This window comes from Lepidochelys kempii, chromosome 1, assembly GCF_965140265.1.
Source record: "Lepidochelys kempii isolate rLepKem1 chromosome 1, rLepKem1.hap2, whole genome shotgun sequence".
NCBI classification, from domain to species: Eukaryota; Metazoa; Chordata; order Testudines; family Cheloniidae; genus Lepidochelys; species Lepidochelys kempii.
In genome coordinates this window covers 156012181-156040026 of record NC_133256.1, presented here as the reverse complement: position 1 = coordinate 156040026, position 27846 = coordinate 156012181, and the positions used below count along the sequence as shown (strand labels likewise).

Here is a 27846-nt window from a genome sequence, read left to right as displayed (position 1 = left end):
CTCCTACTACACAAAGAATTGCATCTCTCACTGAGAGACAAGAGCTTTTAGCAAGACAGGTGAGTCTTAGGGTAGCAGTCCTGTGAAAAACTGCTAAGTATCTCAGCCATGTGAGATAAAGTTGTTTGTGAGCTAGAATAAATGCTCCAGAAAAAAATTGTGGCCTATCTCAGAGAAGCTAGAGGCTATACTTAATCTGCCACTGCATGTCAGGGAAGACAGGATCCCTGGAGCAGTAAGCTCTAGGCCCGATGTTTGGGATGGCCTTCAAACTTAGGACCACAGATCACTGGGCTCCAAAGATCTGTCATCCATGGTGTAGGAGCAGCAGTCCCATCCCAGGTCTGTCTGCTTCAGTGCTGGGTGAACTGGTTTTGTGCTTGGCTCACTCCGCCATAGATCAGCACAGAGAACACAGCACTTGATTGGTAAATTCAACAAGACCTGGAAGTATTTTGGAGCAGTAAATGTTTCTCACAGCCATATGGAAGGTTGGCAGAAAGAGGGACATGAACTGAAGATACTACCAGGTCGCATTCAGTCTTAAATTAATCCTTACTTCCTCATCAGACAGAATTGCCTGACCAGACAAGAAAGAAGTAAGTCATGAGCAGACCACAAAGAAAACCAAGAGGTATCAATATCCTAAAAAATACTTCCAAATTGATGCCTAAAATAGATTAAATATAAACCTACCAAAAATCACACTAAATAATGAACAATGGTTCAAGGAAAGAGAGAGCAGAGCTACTAACACTTGTGAAGATACTCTGAGCATTGTGATTTGGGGGCAGTTTTTGCAGCTGCTTGTAAATAAACAGCCATATGCACCTCAGAATTTCATACTTGCAGCCTGCAGCTTTTGCTTTGGCAGCCTGTGGTACAGACAGCAGAACAGCTGCTCCAGGCAATTCCTGAGCACACCTGGCCACTCAATGGGGAACAGAACATATGCAACACTGAGGGGAATGTCTGCATTGCAATTATACAGATGATTCGGGCTTGGGCTAAGGGGCTGTTTAATTGTGGTACAGATGTTCAGGCTCAAGTTGGAGCCCAGGCTCTAGGACCCTGTGAGGTTGGAGGGTCCCAGAGCTCAGGTTGCCCAAGCCCAACATCTACACCACACTTAAACAGCCCCTTGGCCAGAGTCAGCTAGCACGGGCCAGCCGCGGGTTTTTAATTGTAGTGTAGACATACCCAGAGAAGACCTCTCCCTCTGAAGTAGGGAGCAACCGTCTCACATCCCCCATTACCACTACACTGGGGTAGCAAAGTTAATTTAGATGGGGGGATCCCTGCAGGACAGCCCTACTCCCAGAATAGGAGCTTTTCATGCAGGCTGGGATGGGGGGGCACTTGCTGAAGCCTAAAAGGGAGGAGGGAGCTAGGGCACTGCTAGGAGTATAGGATGGGAGTTGGAGGGGCACTGCTGGAGTCTGATGAGGAGTGACGGGTATGGGCTTCTGGGCCACTCAGACTATCCCAACGTGTGCAGTGCTAGACAGGCTGGGGAAGTGACATCAGGACTGGGGTGCCAGGAACTGGGAACAGGAAGATGGAGGTGGGGGCTGTACCACACCTCTTGGAGAGTGCCTTGGGCAGAGGGAGTAGGGACCAGTAAAGAAAAGGATACCAACTGAAGAGTAAAAAAAGGGGGAAAGCACAGTCCATGTCAGAAGGAAGCATCCTATTTGTGTGGGTGCCCTTTGTGTTTCGCATCCTGACACCAGCACACATATAAGGGCTGGGGGAGAGGGAGTATGTTTTCTTAACAAGTTTTGAGTATAGAAAAAAAACAGAGCCAAACATATGATTTAAAAAAAAAACAAAAAACACCACACTCAGGATTTCAAAGCTAAGGATCTCAATTTTGGGGGGCTGTCTCAATTTTTGAAGTTGTGGGGTTGAAAATACCGAAACAGTTAAAGTTCACCTAAAGATAAGATGCTATAAACATGGAAGGATGCTATAACATCCATGGATGCTATAACATCCATCCACAATGCTTTGCAGATTCATACGTTCTTGTTAGAAGTGATTACTCTAATTAGATCTCTCAGGTCACATAATTGGTCATCTAAAAATCTACTTTGTTGATATTTTCCTATGTCCACATCTAGCTGCCTACATCACATCTTATAGCCACCTTTGTGTTGATTAAATTTACTGTCAGTGGGAAATGCAACATATGATTCACTGTTTTGCAAATGAAATGTATTGATATTTACAGCATCAATCCACAATATAATCTTCTGTTACCGTAGTCTACTCAATAGACTTACACTAATTACGGATACCAAAGAATCTGGGACTTCTCTTGCTGGTAAATAAATAGTTTTTCGAAATTTTTCTGTGTGTACTACAAGCAGTCGGTTATTCAAACCAGTCGTTAAAATCTTGTTAACTTAAAAATGAGTTTGTTGAATTTACTTTCTTTACTCTAAACTCATCAGATCCATCAGCTTCTTTGACACCAGCTTGCAGCAAATCTTCTGCTCAAATACACTGAACCTTCTTCCTATCTTTCTTCTTTTCTGTATTGCATTTATTCAGTGTTTGCATTTTGCACTTAGGAAGGGAAATGCTGATGTTGATTAATAAGACATAACTTTGGTAATGTTATAACTGGATAAGCCTGTCAGGATGCAAAGCCACAGCAAAAAAATCAAACAGTGTTCATAAACATCATCATAGCAAATGAATGAAAACCAGAAATAATATTTACAAGACCAGAGGAATAAACAGACCCCGCAAAAAACACACTAACAACCCTCCAAGAAGCAATTCTACTATGGGTGCATGCACACCGACTACTTATTGTGCTATGCAACATCTTCCAAGAAGGGTCAAACTTCATGACTACAACAGTGATAAACTACGTAACTAGAAAGTGATTAGTTAAGAAGACAGTAGTGAACCAAAGATTAGATGTATGCTTCCAATTTTGCTCAGGTTCAGAGGGTGTTTTAATTTCCTAAAGAAGTTATTGTTAGGGACCGAGATGTAGGCAGTTTGGCCTAGTAATCAGAGCAGGAGTCAGGTCTAGTGGGCAAAGCAGGTATCCAGCTTGGGGAACAAAGCCAAGGTCAGCACCAGAGTCAACTGCCAGTTACTAGAGCCAGAGGTCAAGCCAGAGTCAGAACCAGTAATCAAAGCTGAGGTCAGATGCCAAATGCCAGCGCCAAGGGTCAAGCCGGAGACAGGGTCAGAGCCAGGACTCATCACTGAGGATTGGAGGTGAGGCACAAAGGCAGAAGGAGAGGCAAGGATCAAGCATGGAGCAGGAGCAAAAGAGGGAACAGGAGCCAAGGCAGGGATAAGGCAGGAACCAGGAGCAGAGCAGGAACAGGGTTGGGTGCAGTAAGCAGGCACAAGCAGGGTGCAACGCAGCCACAACTACCTTGCAACCACAAGGACACCACCTTATTATCAGACAAACTTCCTGTTCCTCCTCCTGATGGAGGTGGGCGATCCTCCAACCAGAGCTCCCATAGGTGGTGCCTTGGCTGAGGCTACAGCCCTAGTAGCTTCTCAGCACACCAGGTTTCAGTAGCCATTGGGTGGAGGTCAGAATGGTGCAGCTGTCTAGAGATTCCCAGGGCCTGGGTTCAATACCTGGGATGTCACAGTTACCTAGGTTTGTGAAGAAACAATGGAATACAAAATGATTATTCATTCTTGACCAAGAAAAGAGTATTACTATTATCAACAAGGAGGAAGGAATGCAAGCCAAAATAGGGAAAAAACAGGTTAAAGAATATTTAGAAAAGCAGGATGTATTCAAGTCAGTAGGACCTGATGAAATTCATCCTAGGGTGCTTATGGAACTAGTTGAAGCAATCTCGGAACCACTGGCAATTATCTTTGAGAGGCTGAGGTCCCAGAAGACTATGGTACCTTTCTTTAAAAAAGGGAACAAAGAGGACCCAGGGAATTACAGACCAATCAACCTAATCTGACACTTGGAAAGATACTGGAACAAATTATTAAATGATCAGTTGATACGCATCTGGAGGAGAACAGGATTATCCAAGGAATAGCCAACACGGATTTGTCAAAAACAAATGATGCCAAACCAACCTCATTTCCTTCTTTGACAGGGTTACTGGTCTACTGAATAGGGGGAAGCTCTAGATGTGATATATCTTGATTTTAGTAAGGCTTTTGACACAATCCCCCATGACATTTTCATAAGCAAACAGGGAAATGTAGTCTAGACGAAATTACTATAAGGCATAGCCAAAATGCACCTCACAAGCCGCACGCGGCTCTTTACGAGTTTGAGTGTGGCTCACAGAGCTCGGAGTTGCAGCACCACTGGAGGAGCCAAGGCTTAGGGCTGCAGCCCCACCAGGCAGAGCCAGTGCACGGGTCTGCAGCCCCGCTGGTAAGAGCCGGTGCGTGGGAGTCCAGCCCTGCAGGAGGCGCCCAGGCTCGGGGTTTCAGCTGCACATGTCCATTATAACAGAATATTGCTTCAAGTAATGCTGTGTGGACCTCCTTGCTTGGGTTCTTCCCACATTCTGCACAACACATACAGTGTTTACTGTTCGTAAGTCAGATTTCAATTGTTTCAGATCTAAGTGTTAACCCTCCTTTACTTTCGTGGATGATGATGACGACATCTTCAAATTGTAAGAAACGCAAGTATGAAGAAAACTGAAGTTTTAAGTCAGAATGGGGGGGGGGAAATTTTGCATTCATTGTTAAAGGTGACAAACCCCTGTGCCTTACCTGCACAGTGAGCAACTTGAAACCTCGCTACAAACTAATCATAGTAACTTTTTATCTAAATACCCTCCTGAATCAGAATTAAGGAAGAACAAGCTAACCGCACTAAAATCACGCCTAAACAGTCAACAGACACTACTTTCTGTGTTCAGTAAGGAAGCTGACACAATGACCATAGCTAGTTTTGTTAGGTCCTGGAATATCGCTTGTGCTAAATGTCCACTGTGATAGAGAATTTGTTAAGAAGAATACTGCCCAAGTGGTTGCAATTTTAGATCCAAGTAACACAAAACCTGAACAACGAATAAAGCAAATTCCAATTTCGCACGACCCTATGGAGAGGCAGATCTCCCAGATCAGTGCTAATGTTCCAAGCAAGATCATATATGCAAAATGATCCAAAGAATTCTGTAGCATTCCACCTGTCAATTAATCCACGATATACAAGGTAGACCACAATGAGCTGTATTTGTTTGCTATGTTTCTGTGGATGTAATTGTGAAAGAAGGAATGTTGGAATTAGTGGCGCTAAAGAAACAACCCATGGTGTTGACATAAAGAACGCACTTGACAAAGCATTTATAAATGCCAATGTACCACTGGATAAACTTGTCAGTGTAGCAATGGATGGAGCACCTGCAATGGTGGGGAAAAAAGTAGGCCTTATCAGACTCTTGAAAAGCAATCCCAAATTTCCAGAGTTTCTCCCTGTTCATTTTATCATCCATTGTGAACATCCCACAGGTAGATACTTCAAGTACAAAAATATTACAAAAACGGTCCTAGAATTTGTGAATTTCACCTGCTCGAATGGGAAGACTCATCAACAGTTCAAAAATTTCATTGAAGAGCTGGATCTTGAAGACAAACCTAACGAGTCTCTTTCTACTGTATTGTGAGGTGGTTATCAACCAGCAATGTCTTAAATAGGTTTATGGAACTGCTGGAGCCTTTCAGTGCTTTCCTTGAAGAAAAGGAAAAGTCCTGTCCACCACTGAAAGATGAGCAATGGATGCAGAATCTGGTGTTTTTCGCTGATATTATGTGGCATCTGCAAACTCTCAATGTGGCACTCCAAGGGGAGGAAGATTATTTCTGACCTAACTCAGACAGTATTCAGCTGCCAGAACAAGTTAAAGCTTCTGCAAAGCGACATAGTGTCAAGAGACTTCAACCACTTTCCCCATCTCAAGAGTAAGGTAAAAATATTCCCTGTAACTGAAGCAGAAGATCACAAACATGAGGAATACAGAGGTAAATTACAAGCACTGCTTGATACTTTCAGGCCAGGTTTGAAGACTTGGAGAAGCTGAGATCCTGCTTTGCTTTTCTTGTAAACCCTGTCATGGTTGATGTGATCAACTATGGCTCTCCAATTCCCAAAACCGTGGTTACAGAAACATCTGCTGTAGAAATGGAACTACTGGAAATTCAGGAGGACTAAGCTCTAAAGATAATGAAAAAATCACAGTCTACAATCGAGTTCCAGAAGCAAGTGCCAGGAATGAAGTATCCTCAACTCAAGAAGACTAGTGTGCGGCTCATTTCAATGTTCGGCACAACATACTGCTGTAAATTGCTGTACTCCATGATGAAGTTCGTAAAATTGAAACGTCATGCAGTCCTTACTAATCAACATCTGATTGAGTTCCTCCGTACTGCCTTGACAACATATTAACCACTTTCCAAAGACTTACGACCAGGATGGAGACCCACAAGTCCTGTAGCTCGAACAGTAATTAGCCGTGACACATTAAGTAGGATGTTACTATTTTAGAAAATTTATGTGTAAAGGTTGTGCATGTCTAGCGGCTCTCGAACTTCTGAAAATTATCGGATGTGGCTCAGAGGGTCCGTAAGTTTGGCCACCCTGGTCGAGATTTACTTGGTCCTGCCACAATACAGAGGGCTGGACTTGATGACTTCTTGAGATTCCTTCCAGCCCCACATTTCTATGATTACCTATCCATAAATTCCAGGTGATTTGTTTTTCTCTTACATCCATACCAATGAATCACCAGTCTGTTTTCAGATAGCTTGATGAACCTGCAGAAAACAATTCAGTACATTCACAAACACGACTACATCTTTTAACTTGTTCCCAGACTGACACCACCACCATTGCTACTAAATAGCTGTCAACTGAAAGAGTATTCTGGATAATGACATGCAAATAAGTAGACAATTATAATACGATACATATATCCATCAGGATCCCAAAGACTTTCACAACCTATACATACACACACCACTGAAAGACACATCGTTTTTGACTGGGAGGCAACCAGCACATACTGCACAACAATGAAGATGAGAGGGAAAGCTTTGGCCAAGAACACCAGGGGAACTCCTACTCTTATTAAATGTGCCATAATTTATTTTAAGGTCTTATCCAAAAGAGAGCACACACAGTGAACAGGACGGCACTCAGTTTATAAAGTTTGTAAGAGTGGAGGGTTGAATCCATTAGGTCAGGATTTGAGTCAGTGGCAATAAGATGTGTAGGTATTTCAAATCTGATGCTTAGACCACTGAGGAATGGACCAGAATAGCTACAGCAGAATAAGCTACAGTAACTCCTCACTTAACGTTGTAGTTATGTTCCTGAAAAATGCAACTTTAAGTGAAACGATGTTAAACAAATCCAATTTTCCCGTAAGATTTAATGTAAATGTGGGGGGTTAGGTTCCAAGGAAATTTTGAGGGGGCAGACAAAAGGCATTATATACTGTACAGTACTGTACTGTGATTGGGAAGTTCCCCTGGCTTACCCCACACAGGCACAGCCCACTGCAGGCAAGGCCGCTAGGAAGCACCTTTGCGGTAGCAGTGGCAGCTTACCTGGAGAAGAACAGGCGCTGACTTTGCTGGGGGATGCTCCAAGCCCGCCTCTTCCCGTCCCCGCTCCACTCCAGGCCCAACTCTTCCCACCCCCACTCCACCTCCTCTCTGGAGCATGCCACATCCCCGCTCCCAGAAAGTCCTAAGCGCCACCAAACACCTGTTAGGCAGCGCTTAGGACTTTCTGGAACGGAGGGGGAGGAGTGGAGATGCAGCACTTCCCTGCTCCTCCTCCTCCCTCCCAGAAAGTCCTAAGCGCCGCCAAACAGTTTGGCGGTGGGGGAAGCGCTGGGAGGGAAGGGGAGGAGGCAGAGAAGAGGAACTTGTGCAATGCTCCCTTGTAAAGTTGCTGCTCTTCCACAAAATCTTACATGCAGTGTACAGAGCAGGCAGCCAAACGATGTTATAAGGGAGCACTGCACAACTTTAAACAAGCATGTTCCCTAACTGAGCAGCGACATAACTTTGAAACAAAGTGATGCGGGAGGACATTAAGTGAGGAGTTACTGTATTCTGCAATTACTCCCCCTGTGGACATTCTTATTCTGGAGTAAGAATGCCTTTTTCTGATTTAGCTTAATCCACTTTGGAAGCAGATCAAAATAAGCTGGAAAAAGGCACTCTTTTTGTGGAACAAGAGTATCCACACCAAGAGCTATTCTGGAATAGCTACTGCACTTTAAATTCACGCCCTACATTATTGTAGAGCATCTTCCCTATGTAGTCAATCCCTAGGTCACTTTCTGGAGTCAAGCATTCCACTTTGCTTGACAATGTCTCTATGCAGTATTGCAACTATAGTTAGATCTAGAGTTTTACTCAGGTACAGCTAGTGGTACATGACATGACAGCAGGAGAAATGAGAACAGGGGCCAAAAAGAAATACTGTATTAAAAACAAAAAATGAACACAGCTTAAGTCAGCCCAGATGGGAGAAGGTTTCATTTTGTGCACAGCAATGCCTGTGTTATATTCCATGTATTTTTCCTTTTGAAACAGACACATTATAGAAATGTTAAATTAAATTCAAGGGACTAATTCCTCCAAACAGCTCTTGATGTCAACTATCTGAAAAGATCTTGCAACAAGCTTTGCGAACACCCAAGCAGTGTGTTTTTCAATCTTGATACAAAGAGCACATTTATGTAGATTTCCAGTGCTGTGTTAAACCAGATTCAAAAAGAGTCAAACAATCTAAAAAAAAATTAAGGAAATTCATATTTAAGGATTAAACTGTCCTAAATTCATCCTGTGACATATAACAATTGCGGCACATACAATATAAAAAAATCAAATTATTTTTAACCCATGTAGACTATGCAATACATACATATGTAACAGAGACAATCCCTTTATTATACCAATTCAGGTGTAATTTTATGTTTGAAAAAAAGGAGAGATCTCTGAACACAATTATCAAACATATTTAGTTTTCCCCCAACTCTATTTGGGAATAATACGTAATTAGTTATTTTAGAGACATTTATAACAAGAGGTAAATAAATTCTGACAGAAGTGTGAATTTGTTTCCCTTTAAGATTTCAGCTTCAAATAATTATTAGTTCTGCAGCCATGTTTCATTTTACTACTTTTATCATATGGATCATTCTGTTCCAGAACAATCTTTCATACAAAAAGTATTAAGGCTAGAACTTTTAGGTGCACAATTTACATAATTACTTGGTTATATGAACTCAGTGCCCAACAGTTTTCCAGGTTACCCAGAAGCCATATACTGAAGAGATATTATATCTTGCACGGTTCAAGTGCTGAACTAGTATTTCCCTGCACTTCTTACTAAAATTCAAGCATACAGATCATAGCTTACTTTTTTGTGAACAAATGTACCTTTTTCTCCCTCATGCAATCTGATTGGGCTGTTTCCAGACGGGCTTTGAAATGTTCACAATCCATTCTCACCTGCTCTAGTTCTTGTTCTCTTTTCTCCATGTCTGCAAAATATAATTTGAACAAATTAAACAATAAGAAGTTACAAGCAACTACCTTACACTAAGCATGAAGATTCTGCCAAATGCAATATGAAGAGTCTGCTTTAATATTTGGTTGTGTCAGGCCTCCTCCTTGTGGCCAACTGGGACTATAACTATGTGTCACATTATTAAACAATTATTACAAAAAATCTATTAAATTAACATGAAGTTTTTGATTTAAACCAGGAAATACATGAGAATTCACCATGAAGGATCAAATCTCTCATACTTGACCACAACAGGGCACAGTAAGCTATGTTGAAATTGAACTCCCTTTTGCCCAGAACATTATCTTTATTTTTAATGTCATTCATTTTCTATTTTTTATTAGTTTTCATAATCTACAGATTATCTGAAATCTTTGCCCTCACTTTTAGTGGTGAAGATGAGGAAAATACCAACACCAACTAGAAGTAAATGTTGATTTAATCTATGGGGTATGAAGTATGTGAACAATTAAAAAATGTAGTACAAGCACTCCAAATGTATTAATGTTTGTAGAACACTAGATAAATGCTAAGCATATCTTTACAGTGCTGTCTAAAACTGATCCATGATTGCTTTAAAAAAAAAAAAACAGTTAAATAAGAGAAACTGATCTCCAGATTTATTAGAAATATGGTTTTATTTGAAGTGCTTTGCTGTAATAAATAGAAATCAAGTGCAATTATAATACTAATAAATCAGGAGATTAGCCCCATGCCCCTTCAAACTAGCCTGCAACACTAGGTGGGCTGTCTTCATAGGACAGTTACACCCACTGCAATCTGCAGAATGAGAGACCAGGATTCCTCTCTGAACATACAGTACCACTTAGTCAACTTAGTAATCACTTTAAATATTAATTTCTCTTATATTTGAATAACAAACAAATTCTGAAGGGAAAAAATTCATTTTAAAAACTTCATCCAGTGCCTTTTCACAATTTCCCCCATGTGCTCAGAAGGACAGACTAGTTCTCCCACAATTCACTGGGAAAGAACAAAGTGGCTCCAGAGGTGAGGCCGGCAAACTGGTTGAAACTATAGTAAAGAACAAAATTGTCAGACACATAGATGAACATAATTTGTTGGGGAATAGTCAAGATGTCTCACCAATCTACTAGAATTCTTTTAAGGGGTCAACAAGCATGTGGACAAGGGGGGATCCAATGAATATAGTGTACTTAGATTTTCAGAAAGCCTTTGACAAGGACACATTTGGAGGCAGGAACGTCTGTGAGGGGAGGGCTCCTGCCTCATACTGAGAATGAGGGGCGATCAGCAGGTTCTCTCAAGTGCTTATATACAAATGCACAAAGCCTTGGAAACAAGCAGGGAGAACTGGAGGTCCTGGTGATGTCAAGGAATTATGACGTGATTGGAATAACGGAGACTTGGTGGGATAACTCACATGACTGGAGTACTGTCATGGATGGTTATAAACTGTTCAGGAAGGACAGGCAGGGCTGAAAAGGTGGGGGAGTAGCACTGTATGTAAGGGAGCAGTATGACTGCTCAGAGCTCCGGTACGAAACTGCAGAAAAACCTGAGTGTCTCTGGATTAAGTTTAGAAGTGTGAGCAACAAGAGTGATGTAGTGGTGGGAGTCTGCTATAGACCACCGGACCAAGGGGATGAGGTGGATGAGGCTTTCTTCCGGCAACTCGCAGAAGCTACTAGATCGCACGCCCTGGTTCTCATGGGTGACTTTAATTTTCCTGATATCTGCTGGGAGAGCAATACAGCGGTGCATAGACAATCCAGGAAGTTTTTGGAAAATGTAGGGGACAATTTCCTGGTGCAAGTGCTAGAGGAGCCAACTGGGGGGGAGCATTTCTTGACCTGCTGCTCACAAACCGGGAAGGATTAGTGGGGGAAGCAAAAGTGGATGGGAATTTGGGAGACAGTGACCATGAGTTGATTGAGTTCAGGATCCTGACACAGGGAAGAAAGGTAAGCAGCAGGATACGGACCCTGGACTTCAAGAAAGCAGACTTCGACTCCCTCAGGGAACGGATGGGTAGGATCCCCTGGGGGACTAACATGAAGGGGAAAGGAGTCCAGGAGATCTGGCTGTATTTCAAGGAATCCCTGTTGAGGTTACAGGGACAAACCATCCCGATGAGTCGAAAGAATAGTAAATATGGCAAGCGACCAGCTTGGCTTAACGGTGAAATCCTAGCAGATCTTAAACATAAAAAAGAAGCTTACAAGAAGTGGAAGGTTGGACATATGACCAGGGAAGAGTATAAAAATATTGCTCGGGCATGTAGGAATGAAATCAGGAGGGCCAAATCGCAGCTGGAGCTGCAGCTAGCAAGAGATGTCAAGAGTAACAAGAAGGGTTTCTTCAGGTATGTTGGCAACAAGAAGAAAGCCAAGGAAAGTGTGGGCCCCTTACTGAATGAGGGAGGCAACCTAGTGACAGAGGATGTGGAAAAAGCTAATGTACTTAGTGCTTTTTTTGCCTCTGTCTTCACGAACAAGGTCAGCTCCCAGACTGCTGCGCTGGGCATCACAGCATGGGGAGTAGATGGCCAGCCCTCTGTGGAGAAAGAGGTGGTTAGGGACTATTTAGAAAAGCTGGACGTGCACAAGTCCATGGGGCCGGACGAGTTGCATCCGAGAGTGCTAAAGGAATTGGCGGCTGTGATTGCAGAGCCATTGGCCATTATCTTTGAAAACTCGTGGCGAACGGGGGAAGTCCCAGACGACTGGAAAAAGGCTAATGTAGTGCCAATCTTTAAAAAAGGGAAGAAGGAGGATCCTGGGAACTACAGGCCAGTCAGCCTCACCTCAGTCCCTGGAAAAATCATGGAGCAGGTCCTCAAAGAATCAATCCCGAAGCACTTACATGAGAGGAAAGTGATCAGGAACAGTCAGCATGGATTCACCAAGGGAAGGTCATGCCTGACTAATCTAATCGCCTTCTGTGATGAGATTACTGGTTCTGTGGATGAAGGGAAAGCAGTGGATGTATTGTTTCTTGACTTTAGCAAAGCTTTTGACATGGTCTCCCACAGTATTCTTGTCAACAAGTTAAAGAAGTATGGGCTGGATGAATGCACTATAAGGTGGGTAGAAAGTTGGCTAGACTGTCGGGCTCAACGGGTAGTAATCAATGGCTCCATGCCTAGTTGGCAGCCGGTGTCAAGTGGAGTGCCCCAGGGGTCAGTCCTGGGGCCGGTTTTGTTCAATATCTTCATAAATGATCTGAAGGATGGTGTGGATTGCACTCTCAGCAAATTTGCGGATGATACTAAACTAGGAGGAGTGGTAGATACGCTGGAGGGCAGGGATAGGATACAGAGGGACCTAGACAAATTGGAGGATTGGGCCAAAAGAAATCTGATGAGGTTCAATAAGGATAAGTGCAGGACCCTGCACTTAGGACGGAAGAACCCAATGCACCGCTACAGACTAGGGACCGAATGGCTAGGCAGCAGTTCTGCGGAAAAAGACCTAAGGGTGACAGTGGACGAGAAGCTGGATATGAGTCAGCAGTGTGCCCATGTTGCCAAGAAGGCCAATGGCATTTTGGGATGTATATGTAGGGGCACTGCCAGCAGATCGAGGGACGTGATCGTTCCCCTCTATTCGACATTGGTGAGGCCTCATCTGGAGTACTGTGTCCAGTTTTGGGCCCCACACTACAAGAAGGATATGGATAAATTGGAGAGAGTCCAGCGAAGGGCAACAAAAATGATTAGGGGACTGGAACACATGACTTATGAGGAGAGGCTGAGGGAACTGGGTTTGTTTAGTCTGCAGAAGAGAAGAATGAGGGGGGGATTTGATAGCTGCTTTCAACTACCTGAGAGGTGGTTCAGAGAGGATGGTTCTAGACTATTCTCAGTGGTAGAAGAGGACAGGACAAGGAGTAATGGTCTCAAGTTGCAGTGGGGGAGGTTTAGGTTGGATATTAGGAAAAACTTTTTCACTAGGAGGGTGGTGAAACACTGGAATGTGTTACCTAGGGAGGTGGTAGAATCTCCTTCCTTAGAAGTTTTTAAGGTCAGGCTTGACAAAGCCCTGGCTGGGATGATTTAATTGGGGATTGGTCCTGCTTTGAGCAGGGGGTTGGACTAGATGACCTCCTGAGGTCCCTTCCAACCCTGATATTCTATGATTCCCTCTATGTCCCTCACCAAAGGCTCTTAAGCAAAGTAAGCAATCATGGGATAAGAGGGAAGGTTCTCTCATGGATTGGTAACTGGTTAAAAGATAGAAAACAAAGGGTAGGAATAAATGGTCCATTCTCAGAATGAAGAGAGGTAAATAGTGGTGTCCCCCAGGGGTCTGTACTGAGCCCAGTCCTATTTAACATATTCATAGATGATCTGGAAAAAGGGGTAAAACAGTGAGGTGGCAAAATTTGCAGATGATAAAAAACTACTCAAGATAGTGACGTCCCACGCAGACTGCGAAGAGCTACAAAAGGATTTCTCAAAACTGGGTGACTGGGCAATAAAATCGCAGATGAAATTCAATGTTGATAAATGCAAAGTAATGCACATTGGAAAACATAATCCCAACTACACATATAAAATGATGGAGTCTAAATTAACTGTTACCACTCAAGAACAAGATCTTGGAGTCGTGGATAATTCTCTGAAAACATCCACTCAATATGCAGCAGCAGACAAAAAAGTAAACAGAATGTTGGGCATCATTAAAAAAGGGATAGATAATAAGACAGAAAATGTCATATTGCCTCTATATAAATCCATGGTTCGCCCACATCTTGAATACTGCATGCAGGTGTGGTCACCCCATCTCAAAAAATATATATTGGAATGGGAAAAGGAAAAGATTCAAAAAAGGGCAACAAAAATGATTGGGGGTATGGAACAGCTGCCATATGAGGAGAGATTAATAAGACTGGGACTTTTCAGCTTGGAAAAGAGACGACTAAGGGGGGATATGATAGAGGTCTATAAAATCATGACTGATGTGGAGAAAGTAAATAAGGAAGTGTTATTTACTCCTTCTCGTAACACAAGAACTAGGTGCCACCACGTGAAATTAATAGGCAGGAGGTTTAAAACAAACAAAGGAAGTATTTTTTCACACAACGCACAGTCAACCTGTGGAACTCTTGCTAGAGGATGTTGTGAAGGCCAAGACTACAACAGGGCTCAAAAAAGAACTAGATACATTCATGGAGGATAGGTCCATCAATGGCTATTAGCCAGGATGGGCAGGGATAGCGTCATTCCCTCTGGGGCACCTGGCATTGGCCACTGTCGGAAGACAGGATGCTGGGCTAGATGGATCTTTGGTCTGACCCAATATGGCTGTTCTTATGTTCTTAAAGTGGCTCTATATACTGCCACACAAAGAAAGAATTTCTCTTAGGAGCGGGGTAACTGCCCTGTTACAGTATGTAACCATGGTACTTACCCTACAGTAACTGTGATTCTTCGAAATGTTGCAGTCAGTATGGATCCTATTGTAAGTGCACATGCCCCTCCTGCACACAAGCTCGGAATGTTTTCTGAACAGCAGTGACTGTTAGGGCTACAGATGCCATTGTGCCTCCTTATGCTCAAGCACGAGGGCATAAAGGGCAGACTGGGTGCAATCCTCCCTCAGTTCCCTAGCAACTCAAAGCCTGTGCTGCTGACGACTCTGACAAGCAGGGAAGGAGGGCAGATTATGGCATCATCTCAAGAAACCAGTTTCTGTAGGGTAAATATCTATTCTTTCTTCTACGAGTGTGTGCCAGCGTGGATCTTACTGTACGTGGCTGGCAAACAGTATCTTCTCCAGATGGTATGAATGAGGAATATCAGCTGTGTCAGTCAAATCAAAATTGGAGTACTGCTCTCCCAAATTTGGAATAATGCTTGACAAATAAGGCAATTGCTCTCTGTAGCTGTCTTGCAGATTTCTGATATTGGCACATTTCAGAAGCAGGCAGAAGATGTTGTTTGAGTTCTGATGGAGTGAGCCTTGATATTTGGTGGGGGAGGTACACCAGCCAACTGGCAACACATCAAGACACTTTGTGTTATCCAGTTTGACAAACTTTCCGATGAAACAACCAGCTGTAACCAAAACTGATTAGAGGACATTTTGAAAATTTTATTCCTGTCAATATAATTTCAAAGAGCTCTGGATACATCCAGACTGTGTAGTTTCTTCTCCCCTTGTCTTGAGTGTTGTTTTGGAAAGAACACAGGTAAGTTAAAGGATTGACTTAACTGGAATTCAGAAATTATTTTGGGTACGAATCTTCCTAAGATCCCAGTACCACATTGACTGCGCGAAACAATGTGTATGGGGGTTCAGCCATGCGAGCCTGAAGCTCACTCACTCTGCTGGCTAAGGTGATGGCCACCAAAAAAGATTGTTTTGAGAGATGGTGGATGGAGCACAGTAGGAAAGAGGCTCAAAAGCGGGGGTGCACTCTGTAAGTTTTAGGAGAATAACATTGAGGTCCCATGCTGAAATAAGTTCTCTGGCCAGTAAGTTTACATTAGGCTAGTGGTGGACAACCTGCAGCCCATCAGGGTAATCTGACGGGCCACGAGACATTTTGCTGATGTTGACCGTCTGCAGGCATGGCCCCCCTCAGCTCCCAGTGGCCACTGTTTGCAGTTCCAAGCTAATGGGAGCTGTGGGAGGTGGCAGGCCACAGGGACATTTTCCGGAAGTACAGCTAGGAAAAGAGACAGAGGACATAACTGAAACTTGTCAATGTCTCTTGTTGTGAGCTGCCTCCGATTAACACTATCTGGCCATAGATAGATGTGGATGACCCTCTTTCTCAGGTGCACTGCTGCCATCACCACAGTTAGGCATTTTCTGAAGTCTCTTGGTGACGTGAAGAGCCGGAATAACAATACCTTATACTGTTGGTGAGTAGGCCCCACTGTAAATCTCAGGTACTTCCTGAGGGCCAGATGGATGGTGGCTATGTGGAAGTCTGTCTTGTGAGTTGAGAGCAAAGAACCGATCTTGAGCCTGAAGAGATGAAATAATGGAGGCAACCATTACAATCCTAAATCTGAGGCAGTGTACATATTTGTTTGGTCTCCTCAGGTGTAGGATAGGACGAAGACCACATTTTTTCTTCATAATAAGGAAGTATTACAAGCAGATGCCTCTACCTCCGTACTCTTGCAGCACCTTCTCTGTGGCTTCTGAGAGACTTCTTTCTGTAACAGGCACTCGCAGGAAGGGTCCCTGAAGAGGGACAGTAAAAGGAAGTAGGCAAGAGGCAAAAAATGAAAGTGGATGGGGTAGCAGTGGGCAATGATGTTGAACACCCATTTGTCAGCAGTAATCTCTGGCCACATCCCTAGGAAGGGGGTAAAGCATTTTCTGAAGATCAACTCTGGATTGCTCTTGATGAGGCTCCCGACACTCCCATCAAACCTGCTGCCCCTGAGAGGGATTCGGGTGCATGATGGAGGATGACGGGTCTCTTCTGGAATAAGAAGCTGTTTCCTGGATGGTTATTCTGCTTGGCAGTTGTGTGGGAAGGGTAGCATTCTTTGTCGTGTTGGAGCTGGTATTTGAACAGCTTTTAGTATGGTACCGGAGAATAGTTTACTACTGACCTCAGCAGAGCTCTGGAATCTCTGAAGGGGTGGAGCACTTCATCCGTCTAGTTACTGACGTACTTCATCTCCTTGAAGCTTTTTATAGAAGTTTGTACTTCTTTCGGAATACTAGGTGTCTGCAACCAAGAGGCATGTAGGTGTAATGGCCATGACCATGGATCCGGCAGCCATGTACGATGCATCCACAGAAACTGGCAGCACCATCTTTACTACTATTTGGCCCTCTTTGATGGTCTCCTTCAGTTCTTCTCCACAGCTGTTGGAGCTTGGATAGGAAAGGGGTTACCCTCTGCCATCTCAAAAAACTGTATTTTGCAAACAAAGCCTAGTAGTTTGTGATATAAAGTTGAAGGAAAGCAGATAGATATGCCTTATGTTCAAAAAGGTCCAATTTCTTTGGAGCCTCATCTTCCGTTGCACTTCTCTCATGGTTTTCAATGCAGAATGAGTTTCTTCCTGTCCCAATCTCTCTTCCTTTCTGTCTTTTAATAGGAAAATAGCAGCTTGCGTGAGTAAATAAAGATTTTGTCTTCAGTTAACTAATTAAAACATTTTTAAAAATTTAATTGATTGACATGTCTAGTTAATTCTGAAATTTTGAAAAACACCAGGGTTATCCTTTAACAAAATATTTAAGCAGAATGTGTCAACAAAAATCTATAGCCATTTGTACAAACCGGGCTGTGTTTGCTCTAAACAGTGTTGGAAGTATTTATGGTTGCTGCTAATGTGGTGCAACTCACTTGTTTCAATAACATCCAATTTCCGGAAGCTCTCCAAGACATCTCCATTCAGTATTCGAGGCAGGAAGTCTCGTAACTGCATCACTTCAGTTGTCAGTCTCTCCAAATCTCTCTTCCTGACTTTAACAAATTCCTCTTTGGTCTCAGCCTTCTGAAACACGGAACAGACCACATATCTTTGTTACTCTACAATATTCTCTGATTTGTATTCTGGTTACACATCCTTCCTTCTCTGCCACAAATGCATCTCCCTGCATTCAATATATCTTCAGAAATATAGAATTTTATTTTGAAAGAAAATGTCATCTAGTGGTCTTTTTAAGCATGGGACTTTGACAATAGCAAGTGTCGTGCACATGCTGAACTACTGTCTTTAGAATGACCTAAGGCTTATGCTGTACCTTTCAAATTTTTTAATGAACTCAAAAGTTTTCTGAACCCCCCAACCATGTTGCTAAATTATAATAGTTCTTCTACTGGAAATATTTCTATTCACCACAAAAGATCAATTAAATTTTAAAAATTCTTAAATTAACATTCATGATGAACCAAAAACACACAGAAGCAATTAAATTCCAAGTTAAGACCAGTAAGAGTCATGTAATTCCTCTTCTTGTATCTAACTATTGCTATAGCATCCATTTCAACTCTGCATCTGAGAAAATTAGCTCTGGTTTTAAAAAACCCATGATTAAAAAAAAAATAAATCTCAATGCCAAAATAAAGTGAGGACTCAGCTCTAATCTCAGAGGTAAAGGTGCACATTGCACTGTCTTGAAAACTCTGCTGTACATTCACGAGTTATCACTAAGAGCTTCGGTTTTCTTTGTCTTCAATATCTGTTCTCCAACATGCTTTCAAAAGGCAGGATTGCAAAATTTCAAAAGATATTTTGCTTATTTCAACCTCCAATCCAATTATAATGTTTATGTTACATCCAGCAACTAAACTGGGTGCTGAACAAACCCCACAAAAACAATTTTTCACCCTAGAATGAAGCAACATATTTCTTACTCTCTTCTACTTTGATCACTTTGTATTATATGTGTCTATTTTTTTTCTTACAATCCTATTTCCACAAGTCTCTCTTGTGGTGTCTCTCTCTCTCCTCTTATTTCCCCTTTTTATTTAAATTCTGCTCCTTTTAGGGGGGACAGAAGGGAACATCGTCCCAGGAAACTTAATTTCCCCCCTTCTCCCTCTCCAAGAACCTTGCATTATGGGGACTACCTCACCTACCAAAAAGGACACAAAATTAGACATATGTTGAAATCCCCAATCTTTATTTGATGTGTACACTATTAGAACCCCCCCAAAACTAGTCAGAAATGTTCATATAGTAACCCTGAAAAATGTGCAAACAGATAGGCAACTGATTATCACCTCTTGCCTTGCAAATCCACCTGTCCTAATAGATGCGTGCCCACAGTGGTCAGTTAATTTTTAAAATAAGCCAGTAACTACCATGCTGGCAAGAAACCTCTAGTGAAAACAGCTCCCCCTCAAACCTGTTAAACTTCCTTCTGAAAAAGAGCTCTGTTTAAGCTCGAAAATGTGTCTCTCTCATCAACAGAAGTTGTTGCAACAAAAGATATTACCTCACTCAACTTGTCTCTAATATCCTGGGACCAGCATGACTGCAACACTGCATACAAACTTCCTTCAGTCAGCCACAAGGGGTTGCTAAAGAACTATACATGTAGCCTTTTCCCTAAAGGGCTGAGCTGTATATGCAACTTTCCCACCTCTAGGTGGATGGGGGAGTGAGGGTCATTCCAAGTATGCATTGCCACTAAACTATCAGGACAACACCTATGGCATTTGTATTTCTCCCACACCTTTTCTATTATTTCCTCTCCCTTATTGGTTGCTTGCTTCCTCCTCTCTCTCATCTCTTTGTATGCTTCCCTTAATTTTTACTTCTCGTTTTGCTTTTCTCTTTTGCAGTTCCCCACCACCAGCACTTCAAAAACACACCTGTGCTGTCTTAACAAAATCCCAGCTGTTCTGGTTCAGGCAACAGAGTGAAAATTAAAATATTAAAGTAAGATTCTTTACATAGATTGTAACGTTTTCAGGGCAGAGAGCATCTCTTTGTCATATGTTTGTAAAATGCCCAACAACATTGGGGTCTCTAAGTACTACCATATTACAAATAATAAATAATATTAAAATGAATTAAATCCCAAGGGGCTCAGAGGAAGGGAAGATAAATGGGGCAGCAAGACTTTAGATGAACAGTGTGACCAACCAGGGAACCGGGTAGATAAGTGGTCAAACAGGAAGGATAAAGCAGCAAATCAGTAGTTTTGAGAAAAATGGAAATCAATTTGGAATTGGCATCAAAGATGGATATATTCAGCACTGAACACTAAATTAAAAAAACCTGTTACTGGAACGTTTGGACTGAGATGTTAAATTTACAAAATTGAGAAAGTTCTAATTTACGGTTCTCTCAGTAAATATAGTTCATCTCATGCAACATTACAGTTACAACAGCCAAGTTTAATTTTCTTTCCTCCACTCAGAAATGAGTATTTTCAAACCTCCCACATGCTGGAATATTTTTTAAAAAGAAAGGAACTAGATACAGACTATTTAACAGAGGAAAGGATCGTTTTGTGATTAAGGCCCCAGACTAAACTCAAAAAACCTATTAGGATCAATTCCTGACACTGCCACAAACTTCCCGTGCAACACCGGGCAGATCATTTAACTGTGTCTTGGTTCCACATCTGTAAAATGTGGTTACTACTTCTCTAATGCACAAAGGTGCCATGCGGTGCTCAAATACTATGTGGCAATAGCTGCTTCATAAGTAACTAGAGAGACACGGTGGATGAGGTAATATCTTTTATTGGACCAACTTCTTTTGGTGAGAAAGACAAGTTTTTGAGCTCTTCTTCAGGTCGATGTAAGCTCAAAAACTCATCTCTCTCACCAAAAGAAGTTGGTCCAATAAAAGATATTACCTCACCCACCTTGTTTCTCTAATATCCTGGGACCAATACAGCTACCACACCACTGCACATAATAAGTAAGTCAGACATAACCCAGTTCTATCTATTCCCAGTTCTTCCAAAAGTTATGTGACATTGAACAGATCACTTGAATTCAGTGACCAAGTTTCCTCAACTGTGTTTAAAATAAAATAAAAAAGTAGAGAGAATAATACTCTCCAGTATAGTGCTTTTATAGTGCATTAAGTTTCACACAAACACATACTACAGATTGCAAACTGAAGTTTTATTTCTTTGTATCTATCAGCACAAGTCATCCCAAGCTCATGTCTCACAGCAGAAGTCACTGTGACAGCATTTAATGTATTTAACATGCCCTGGTTTTCTAAGGGTACATCCACACAGCAAGCCTGATCAACACAGGTGTTCTGCAAAAAACCAAACAAAAAAAAACCCAAACAAAACAAAATTATTCTAGAATGTATTAGCAGGAGTGTTGTAAGCAAGACCTAAGTAATTATTCCACTCTACTCCACGCTGATTAGGCCTCAAGTGGAGTCTTGTGTTCAGTTCTGGGCACCATATTTCAGCAAAGATGTGGACAAATTGGAGAAAATCCAGAGAAGAGCAACAAAAATGATTAAAGGTCTAGAAAACATAACCTATGAGGGAGGATTGAAAAAACTGGGTTTGTTTAGTCTGAATAAAAGACTGAGAGGGGATATGATAACTGTTTTCAACTACATAAAAGGTTGTTACAAGAAGGAGGAAGAAAAATTGTTCTTCTTAACCTCTGAGGATACGACAAAAAGCAATAGGCTTAAATTGCAGCGCGGGCACTCTAGGGTGGACATCAGGAAAAACTTCCTGTCAGGGTGGTTAAGCACTGGAATAAGTTGCCTAGGGAGGTTGTGGAATCTCCATCGTTGGAGATTTGTAAGACCAGGTTAGACAAACACCTGTCAGGGATGGTCTAGATAATACTTAGTCCGGCCATGAGTGCAGAGGACTAAACCAGATGATCTCTTGAGGTCCCTTCCAGTTCTACGATCTTTAGCGCCACAGCAGGAGCCTGAGCCTTTAGACCTGGGCTCTGAGTCTCGCTGCCAGGGGATCCGGCTTGCTGTATAGTTGTACCCAAGGGTACCCATAGCCTGCATGGATTGCAAGCAGAGCAGCGTGAACTGGCCAATCCTGCAAATCTGACCCTCAGCCTTTAAACAAGCTGTAGGCAACTCCCGTGCAGTTACTGCCCTGCAACATTTCTCTCCACCTTTTAAATTCACTTCCACCCCCTGGGCAGCCAGGCCACCCCTCGCTGGGCAGACTGTTTATCCAGCCTCTCTCTCTCAGCGCCCACGGGCCTCCCCGCACTGCACAGCCTGGAGCAGGGCGCTGCTCCCCGGCCTGCACCTGGGGACACGCCCCGACCCCGGCCCCGCCGCTGTGTGGGCGGGAGGCCTAGGCCGGGCCCCGCGCTGCCACCTCCCCGGCGGGAGGGGGGGGGGCGGATGCCCAGGGGGCCGCTGACGCGAGGGGCCGCGCGGGAAGGCGGGTGGCGCCACCCGCTGCTACCTGCCCGTCCCCTGCGGGGCGCGCGCTCCGCTTCATAGCGCCAGCCTCAGCGCGAGGAACTCAGCAGCAGCGCCGCCGCCCACCACGCGTCTCCGCGCCACGTGACTCCCCCTCAACGCCCCGCCCCGCCCCGCCAGTCCCACCGAGGCGAGGGGCGGAGCCTGGCGGGTTGCGGGCTGAGTTAGAACCGCGGCTGCGTAGGGGGCGGGCCCTCTGGGGGCGGGGCTTTCGTTGCTCGTCCTGGCCCCGCAACCTCTTTGTCGTTCAGGGGCGGGGCAGATAGGGCGCCCCCTCCCTGGGCTGCTCCTAAGCGGGGGGGCCCCGCCCCCATCGGTGCCTGGGCTAGCCCAGTAGCTGCGGGGGGCGAGCACGTGTTTGGGGAGCGGACGGTGCGCAACGCGGGCCAATCCAGGGGCAGCGTTTGAAGCGGGGTTAGTATAAGGCCCTGCCCTGTGGCTAGTGCCCGAGCCGTGGTGCCTGGGCTGGGAACAGACGCTGCTGCTGCGTGGGCGGGGATTGCTGTGGGGCTGTTTTTTGGTTTTTAAGGGGCTACTGATGCCCATGAAGGTTTCAGCTCCAAAGGAACAAACAGGCGAGCGGGAGTTTTTAAAACTGGCAGTTCAGCTAGTAACAATAGGCGAAGTCAATCGGAAGAGGAGTGTAATCAGGCAACTTGGATTTTCTGCAAAGTGCAAGTGTTACACAGGGAGTGCCAATGCCATACTGAATCAGGTCTCTGGCCCTGCTAGTCCGGTATCGTCTCTGGGCGGCACAAGACACTTCAGAGCAAAGTGGAAGAGCGCTTGCAGTAGGGAGACGTGGGATGACCTGCCCTGTCCCACGTTACTAGAGACTAGGATGAGCACTAGCTAAAAAATTGGTTTAAACATCAGCTTTAATATTCTTTCAAAAAATTAATATTCTTGATATAATTGTCTATCAATCTTTTTTTTTATTTTACTAAGTTCTTGATCTCAAAGACATCCTGTAGCAATGAGATCCAGAGTCTAATTACATACTCTGTGGAAAACCTTTATTGGATTTTGAATTTCCCACTTCTAAACTTCATTGGATGTTCCTTTGTACTTGTGTTAGGAGACAGGCAAAACAGATGGGTCTTGTCTAGCTTCTCTATTTTATATACTTTTGTTATGTCCCCTCTTGTCTCCTTTTTTAAAATAAAAAAATTGCAATCTTTTAAATCTCTCTTCACGTGAGAATTTTCCCATGTCTCCAGCTATTCTCCTTATCCTTTTCTGAACACCGCTCTAATTCTACAATCTCCTTTTTGAGATGGGGTAACTAATACTGCATACGATATTCTAGATGAGGCCACACTACTTTGATTGATATGAAGGCATTACAATATTCTATTAGTCACTGTCCCATTCCTTGTGCATCCTAACATTTAGATTTTTTAAAAATGCTGCAGCACATTGAGCCAAGGGCTTCATTGCACTGTTCAGAGCGATGCCCAGGTCCTTGTCCTGGGTTGAGAGAGTTAATCTAGAGCGCTATAAGATGTATAAGATAATTTTTCCCTTCAGTATATATTACTTGCATTTATCAATACTGAATTTTATTCACCATCATGTTTGCCTAGCTTGTTGATGTCTTTCTGAAGTTCCTCACAGTCCTCTCTGTTCCTGACTAACCTAAATAACTTTGTCATTGCAACTTTTATACTTCTCACCACTATTTCCAGACCATTGTTTAATACTACAGGACCTACTCTGGAATTTTGAGGCACCCTGTTAACTTTTTACAGTAAGGAAAACCAAGTAATCCTACTCTTTGCTTAATTTCTCCTAGCCAATTTTTGTTCCATAACAACGCTTTGCCTCTTATCCCGTGACTGCTTAGCTTCTTATAGTCTTTTGTGTGGGACTTTGTCAAAGGCCTGTCTGGTTCTTCTTTATCCACTACTTTACTGATGTATTCAAAGAACTGTAAGAAATTAGTGAGATGTTATTTTCCTGTGTAGAAACCATGCTGGTTAGACCCAATCATCATACCATGACCTTCCAAGTGTTTTATTTGTTTTTTAATCGTTTCAAATAATCTGTCCGGGTATAGATGTAAGTCTTACTGGTCTGTAATTCCCCAGATCACCATTACAGCCTTTTTAAAATATAGTTACAACACTGGGCTTAATGGAGGAATCACAGAAACTGTTAAGATGTTTTAAGCATAAAGCTTAAGCATGAAAGAGGTCACACAGACACTGTCAATTTGCAATTTGGTCAGTTTTACAGAAATTAAATGTTGTTTAATTAATACACTTACCCCGAATACTGCTTCTACTCTTTGTGATTTTTACTATCATAGTTTCCTATCCCTTAAAAATACTTTTCTCTTTCTTGTTGTTTGTGAAAAATTTACACAGACAACAGGGAAACAAGACTCTTATCCTGTTAGCATTTTACATAGCTGGCCTCTTGTGCCTGCATGGAGTTCCACTGGTCTCTATGGGAACCACATGGGCACAGGGAGCTGACCCTGTGGAACAGCCTGTAGGATGGAACCTAAAGTGTTGTCAAATCCACAAAGTAAGCAAGCTGAAAAAAAATGTTTATTCCTCTGTCATTTCTAGTAATCTTAGATATTACTTGTAAACTAGAATAGATATAAATAGTTTCAAACAGAAGTGTGAATTTAAAATTGATTGTGTGCCTTAAAGTAGAAGGTAGTCACAAGGTCTGGATAAAAGTCAGAATTCACTCTTTTGTTACAAGCATTTAGTACTACAACTTTAGCTGGGCCCCAATCCTGTAGCTAGGTCCAGCCACACAGAATTTATTGCAGGATGAAGTCCCTGAATGAATAAATAAATAAACTCATTATTGGCTTTAACTTGGCAAGAGTCATTTTTGAGCAAAGTAACTTCCAAAACTGATCTATCACCCCCAAATAAATTAACTAATTAAGGTAAATATTCAAAGCATTTTGCAGACATTTTCTTTTTCATGTACTTGCACAGCGTGTATGACAGGATATCTGGAAGGTTAGAAAAAATAAGTAATCTGAAAGAGAAAATCAGAGGTATGTGCTTTTGAAAGAATGTAGAAAGAATTAGCATGTCAAGTGTGGCTTCCCTGTTTTTGCAGGCAAAAGTCTGCATTGTAACAAATTATGAACTGTTGTCCAGATCCTCAGAGGTATTTAGGTGCCTAACTGCCTTTGAGCCTGGGCCTGTGTGTTTTGGATTCTGTGCGCTGACAATATATTGCAGTATTTTATGAGAATAGAAGAACAGATCCAGGCAGTCGCTCCTTGATTTGGCATTATAACTGCATACACAGACTCTGTTTTCCATATAACGTTTTGAAGTTAAAAAACACTGTATAATTGCAAAGTAGGAAGCACGGTCTTGTGGTTAAGGCACTGCACTGGTATTTAGGGGTTCTAAATTCAGTTTGAGTCCCTTCCACAAACTTTTTACATGATTTTGCATAATTCAAGGCCCCCCGACCATGAAAATTTTTCTGTGGGGGTGATGCCCACTCCAATAGTTGGATCCAGGAAGGCATGACTCACCTGTATTGATCCATTTGTAGCAATGGCCTTGCTGCCTCACATCCCCATTTGTAAAATGGAAATAATAATACTTGTGCACCTTAATGGGAGTTGGCAGTGCTGGTCAGAGCAGCTGATACAAAGCAAAGAGATGACTAGTAGGTTTAAAATAAACATTAGAATTGTAGGGGAACGCTTTTTGTTAAAGAGGGGCTTTCCGATTTCTGTCAAAAACCTAAAAGCATTCACTTCTCACCTGTGGGGTTTGTTTGCCTGGATTTTTCAGTCCATGTTTACTAATCCCTGAAGCTGTTTTTCCTAATCTAGGGTTTCAAGCAATGCAGTACCCAGTGGGCCGGGATGGGGGGCGGAGCGAGATAGTGCTTTATATACTGAAAAGCATCTGTGTCCAGCAAAAGTGCAGGGGGACTTTGGGCACCGCTTCTACGGAAGCCATGGGAGGGGGGTCGTTAAAATGTACAGAGTGCCTTGTTACCAGCTACAGTTTGCGGCGGGTGGGCCAGGGAACGCTCAGTGTTGCAACAGGGGCCTGGCAGGGCCTAAACTCAGGTGCTCTTCCTGCACCGTGGAGCAGCAGAGCCTACCAGCGCAGAGCAGCCTCTGGGCTCCCCACAGCAAACCAAGCCGCTGTAGTGGCACAAGCTGCAACCGGCACATTTTCCCAGCAGGCGGAAGCACCTGTCCAAGAGACTACTGGCCCTTTAAGAGCAGAACCCTCCCCGGAGAGACCGGCAACTCTTGCGACAGAGAGGGAGTGTGACGCAATCAGCGGGCGTTCGATGGAACGCGTCGGCCGGTTCCAGCGGGCCGGCGGGGGGGACGCCTTTCACCCAGCAGCGGGGGCGAAGGGGGATGGTGGAGCAGGGACCATGGCTCCCGCCGCCGCCGTGCAGCCGCCCGAGATCCAGTTCGCGCAGAGACTGGCCGCCAACGAGAAGCGGAGCCGGGACCGGGCGGTGAAGAAGCTGCGCGGCTACATCAGCCTCCGGACCCAGAGCCCGGCGGGTAACGACTGGGAGAGGCGCGCGGTGGGCCGGGCACGTGGCGCTGGGGCGGGCCGCCGAGGATGGGGGGCAGTGGCAACTCTGCGGAGACGCCGTGGGCGTAGGCGGCGCACGTGCCCCGGGCCCAAGGGTCGGGGCGGCTGAGGCAAGCGCATGGTGCTCCGGGAGGCATCGACATTCGTGAAGGAGGAGGGTGGGTAGCGCAGGCACGTGGGGTTGGCCCTGGCGGCAGACTGCTGAGGGGCAGGGGCGTTAGGGAAAGGAAGTGGAGTCGCAGAATGTGTGAGAGGCAGGTGGAGTTGTTGGGAGCCTCTGAGAATGGAGATGTGGGGATGGCACGTGGTGTGTGGTGCAGCAGGGCCAGAGTAGGAGGGAGTAAGGGATGCTGCTGCTCAGATGGGAGTGGAGTGTCTTGTACTCGCCCATCTTTTCTAAGGAGAATTAGTATGCCCAGTGTCCCTATTTTATATTATTTTTGATTGACTTTTACCACAGGAAGCATTTTTCCTGAAATATAGTTCTACAAATGTGATGAGGATGATTAGCAGCTCTTAAGAGCACAGAGACTTCAAGTACTTGAACATGGACAATTAAATTTCCTTGGTGGACCATTTGTACAGTGGGTACACTTAAGTTTCTTGTGGCTTTAGAAATATTACAGGTTTCTTAGAGACTCCCCATTTTAAACACAGAATATCACTGGAACCAGAATGATTTATTCTTTTTAAGCTTGCTCATCGAACTTACATTTTGAAACTGCATGTAACCCAGTTATGATTGCCAGAGGAGTACACGCATTTGAGCTCACAAATGAAGCACCCTAGTTGGATGACTGAGGAAATGTTAAGTGACAACATGCTTTAGAGTTGACAGCTGACTGAGGCCTAATCTACATTGAAAAATTAGATCA

At 43.6% G+C, this 27846-nt stretch overlaps 2 protein-coding genes across 7 annotated transcripts in view; one reads left to right on the top strand and one right to left on the bottom strand.

Moving 5' to 3' along the window:
• Positions 1-22481, bottom strand: part of HSF2BP (heat shock transcription factor 2 binding protein) — a 145109-nt gene extending 122628 nt beyond the window's left edge. For all 5 annotated transcript variants that reach the window (XR_012160726.1, XR_012160721.1, XR_012160725.1 and 2 more), the window contains exons 1-3: positions 22396-22481; positions 17861-18011; positions 9424-9527 (exon numbers count right to left, since the gene is read on the bottom strand). Coding sequence is in view for 2 of the 5 variants with exons in the window: in XM_073359320.1 (XP_073215421.1) it covers positions 9424-9527; positions 17861-18011; positions 22396-22431 (291 nt within the window). In the remaining 3 variants the exon portion in view is untranslated. The remainder of the gene's footprint in view (positions 1-9423; positions 9528-17860; positions 18012-22395) is intronic.
• Positions 22482-22638: 157 nt separating this feature from the next.
• The window catches only part of RRP1B (ribosomal RNA processing 1B), a 36897-nt gene continuing 31689 nt past the window's right edge, over positions 22639-27846 (top strand). The window contains exons 1-2 of one of the 2 annotated variants that reach the window (XM_073359277.1): positions 22639-22826; positions 26598-26937. In XM_073359277.1, the coding sequence (XP_073215378.1) occupies positions 26712-26937 (226 nt within the window). In that variant the 5' untranslated portion in view covers positions 22639-22826; positions 26598-26711. The remainder of the gene's footprint in view (positions 22827-26597; positions 26938-27846) is intronic. The other variant, XM_073359285.1, reaches the window with a different exon arrangement.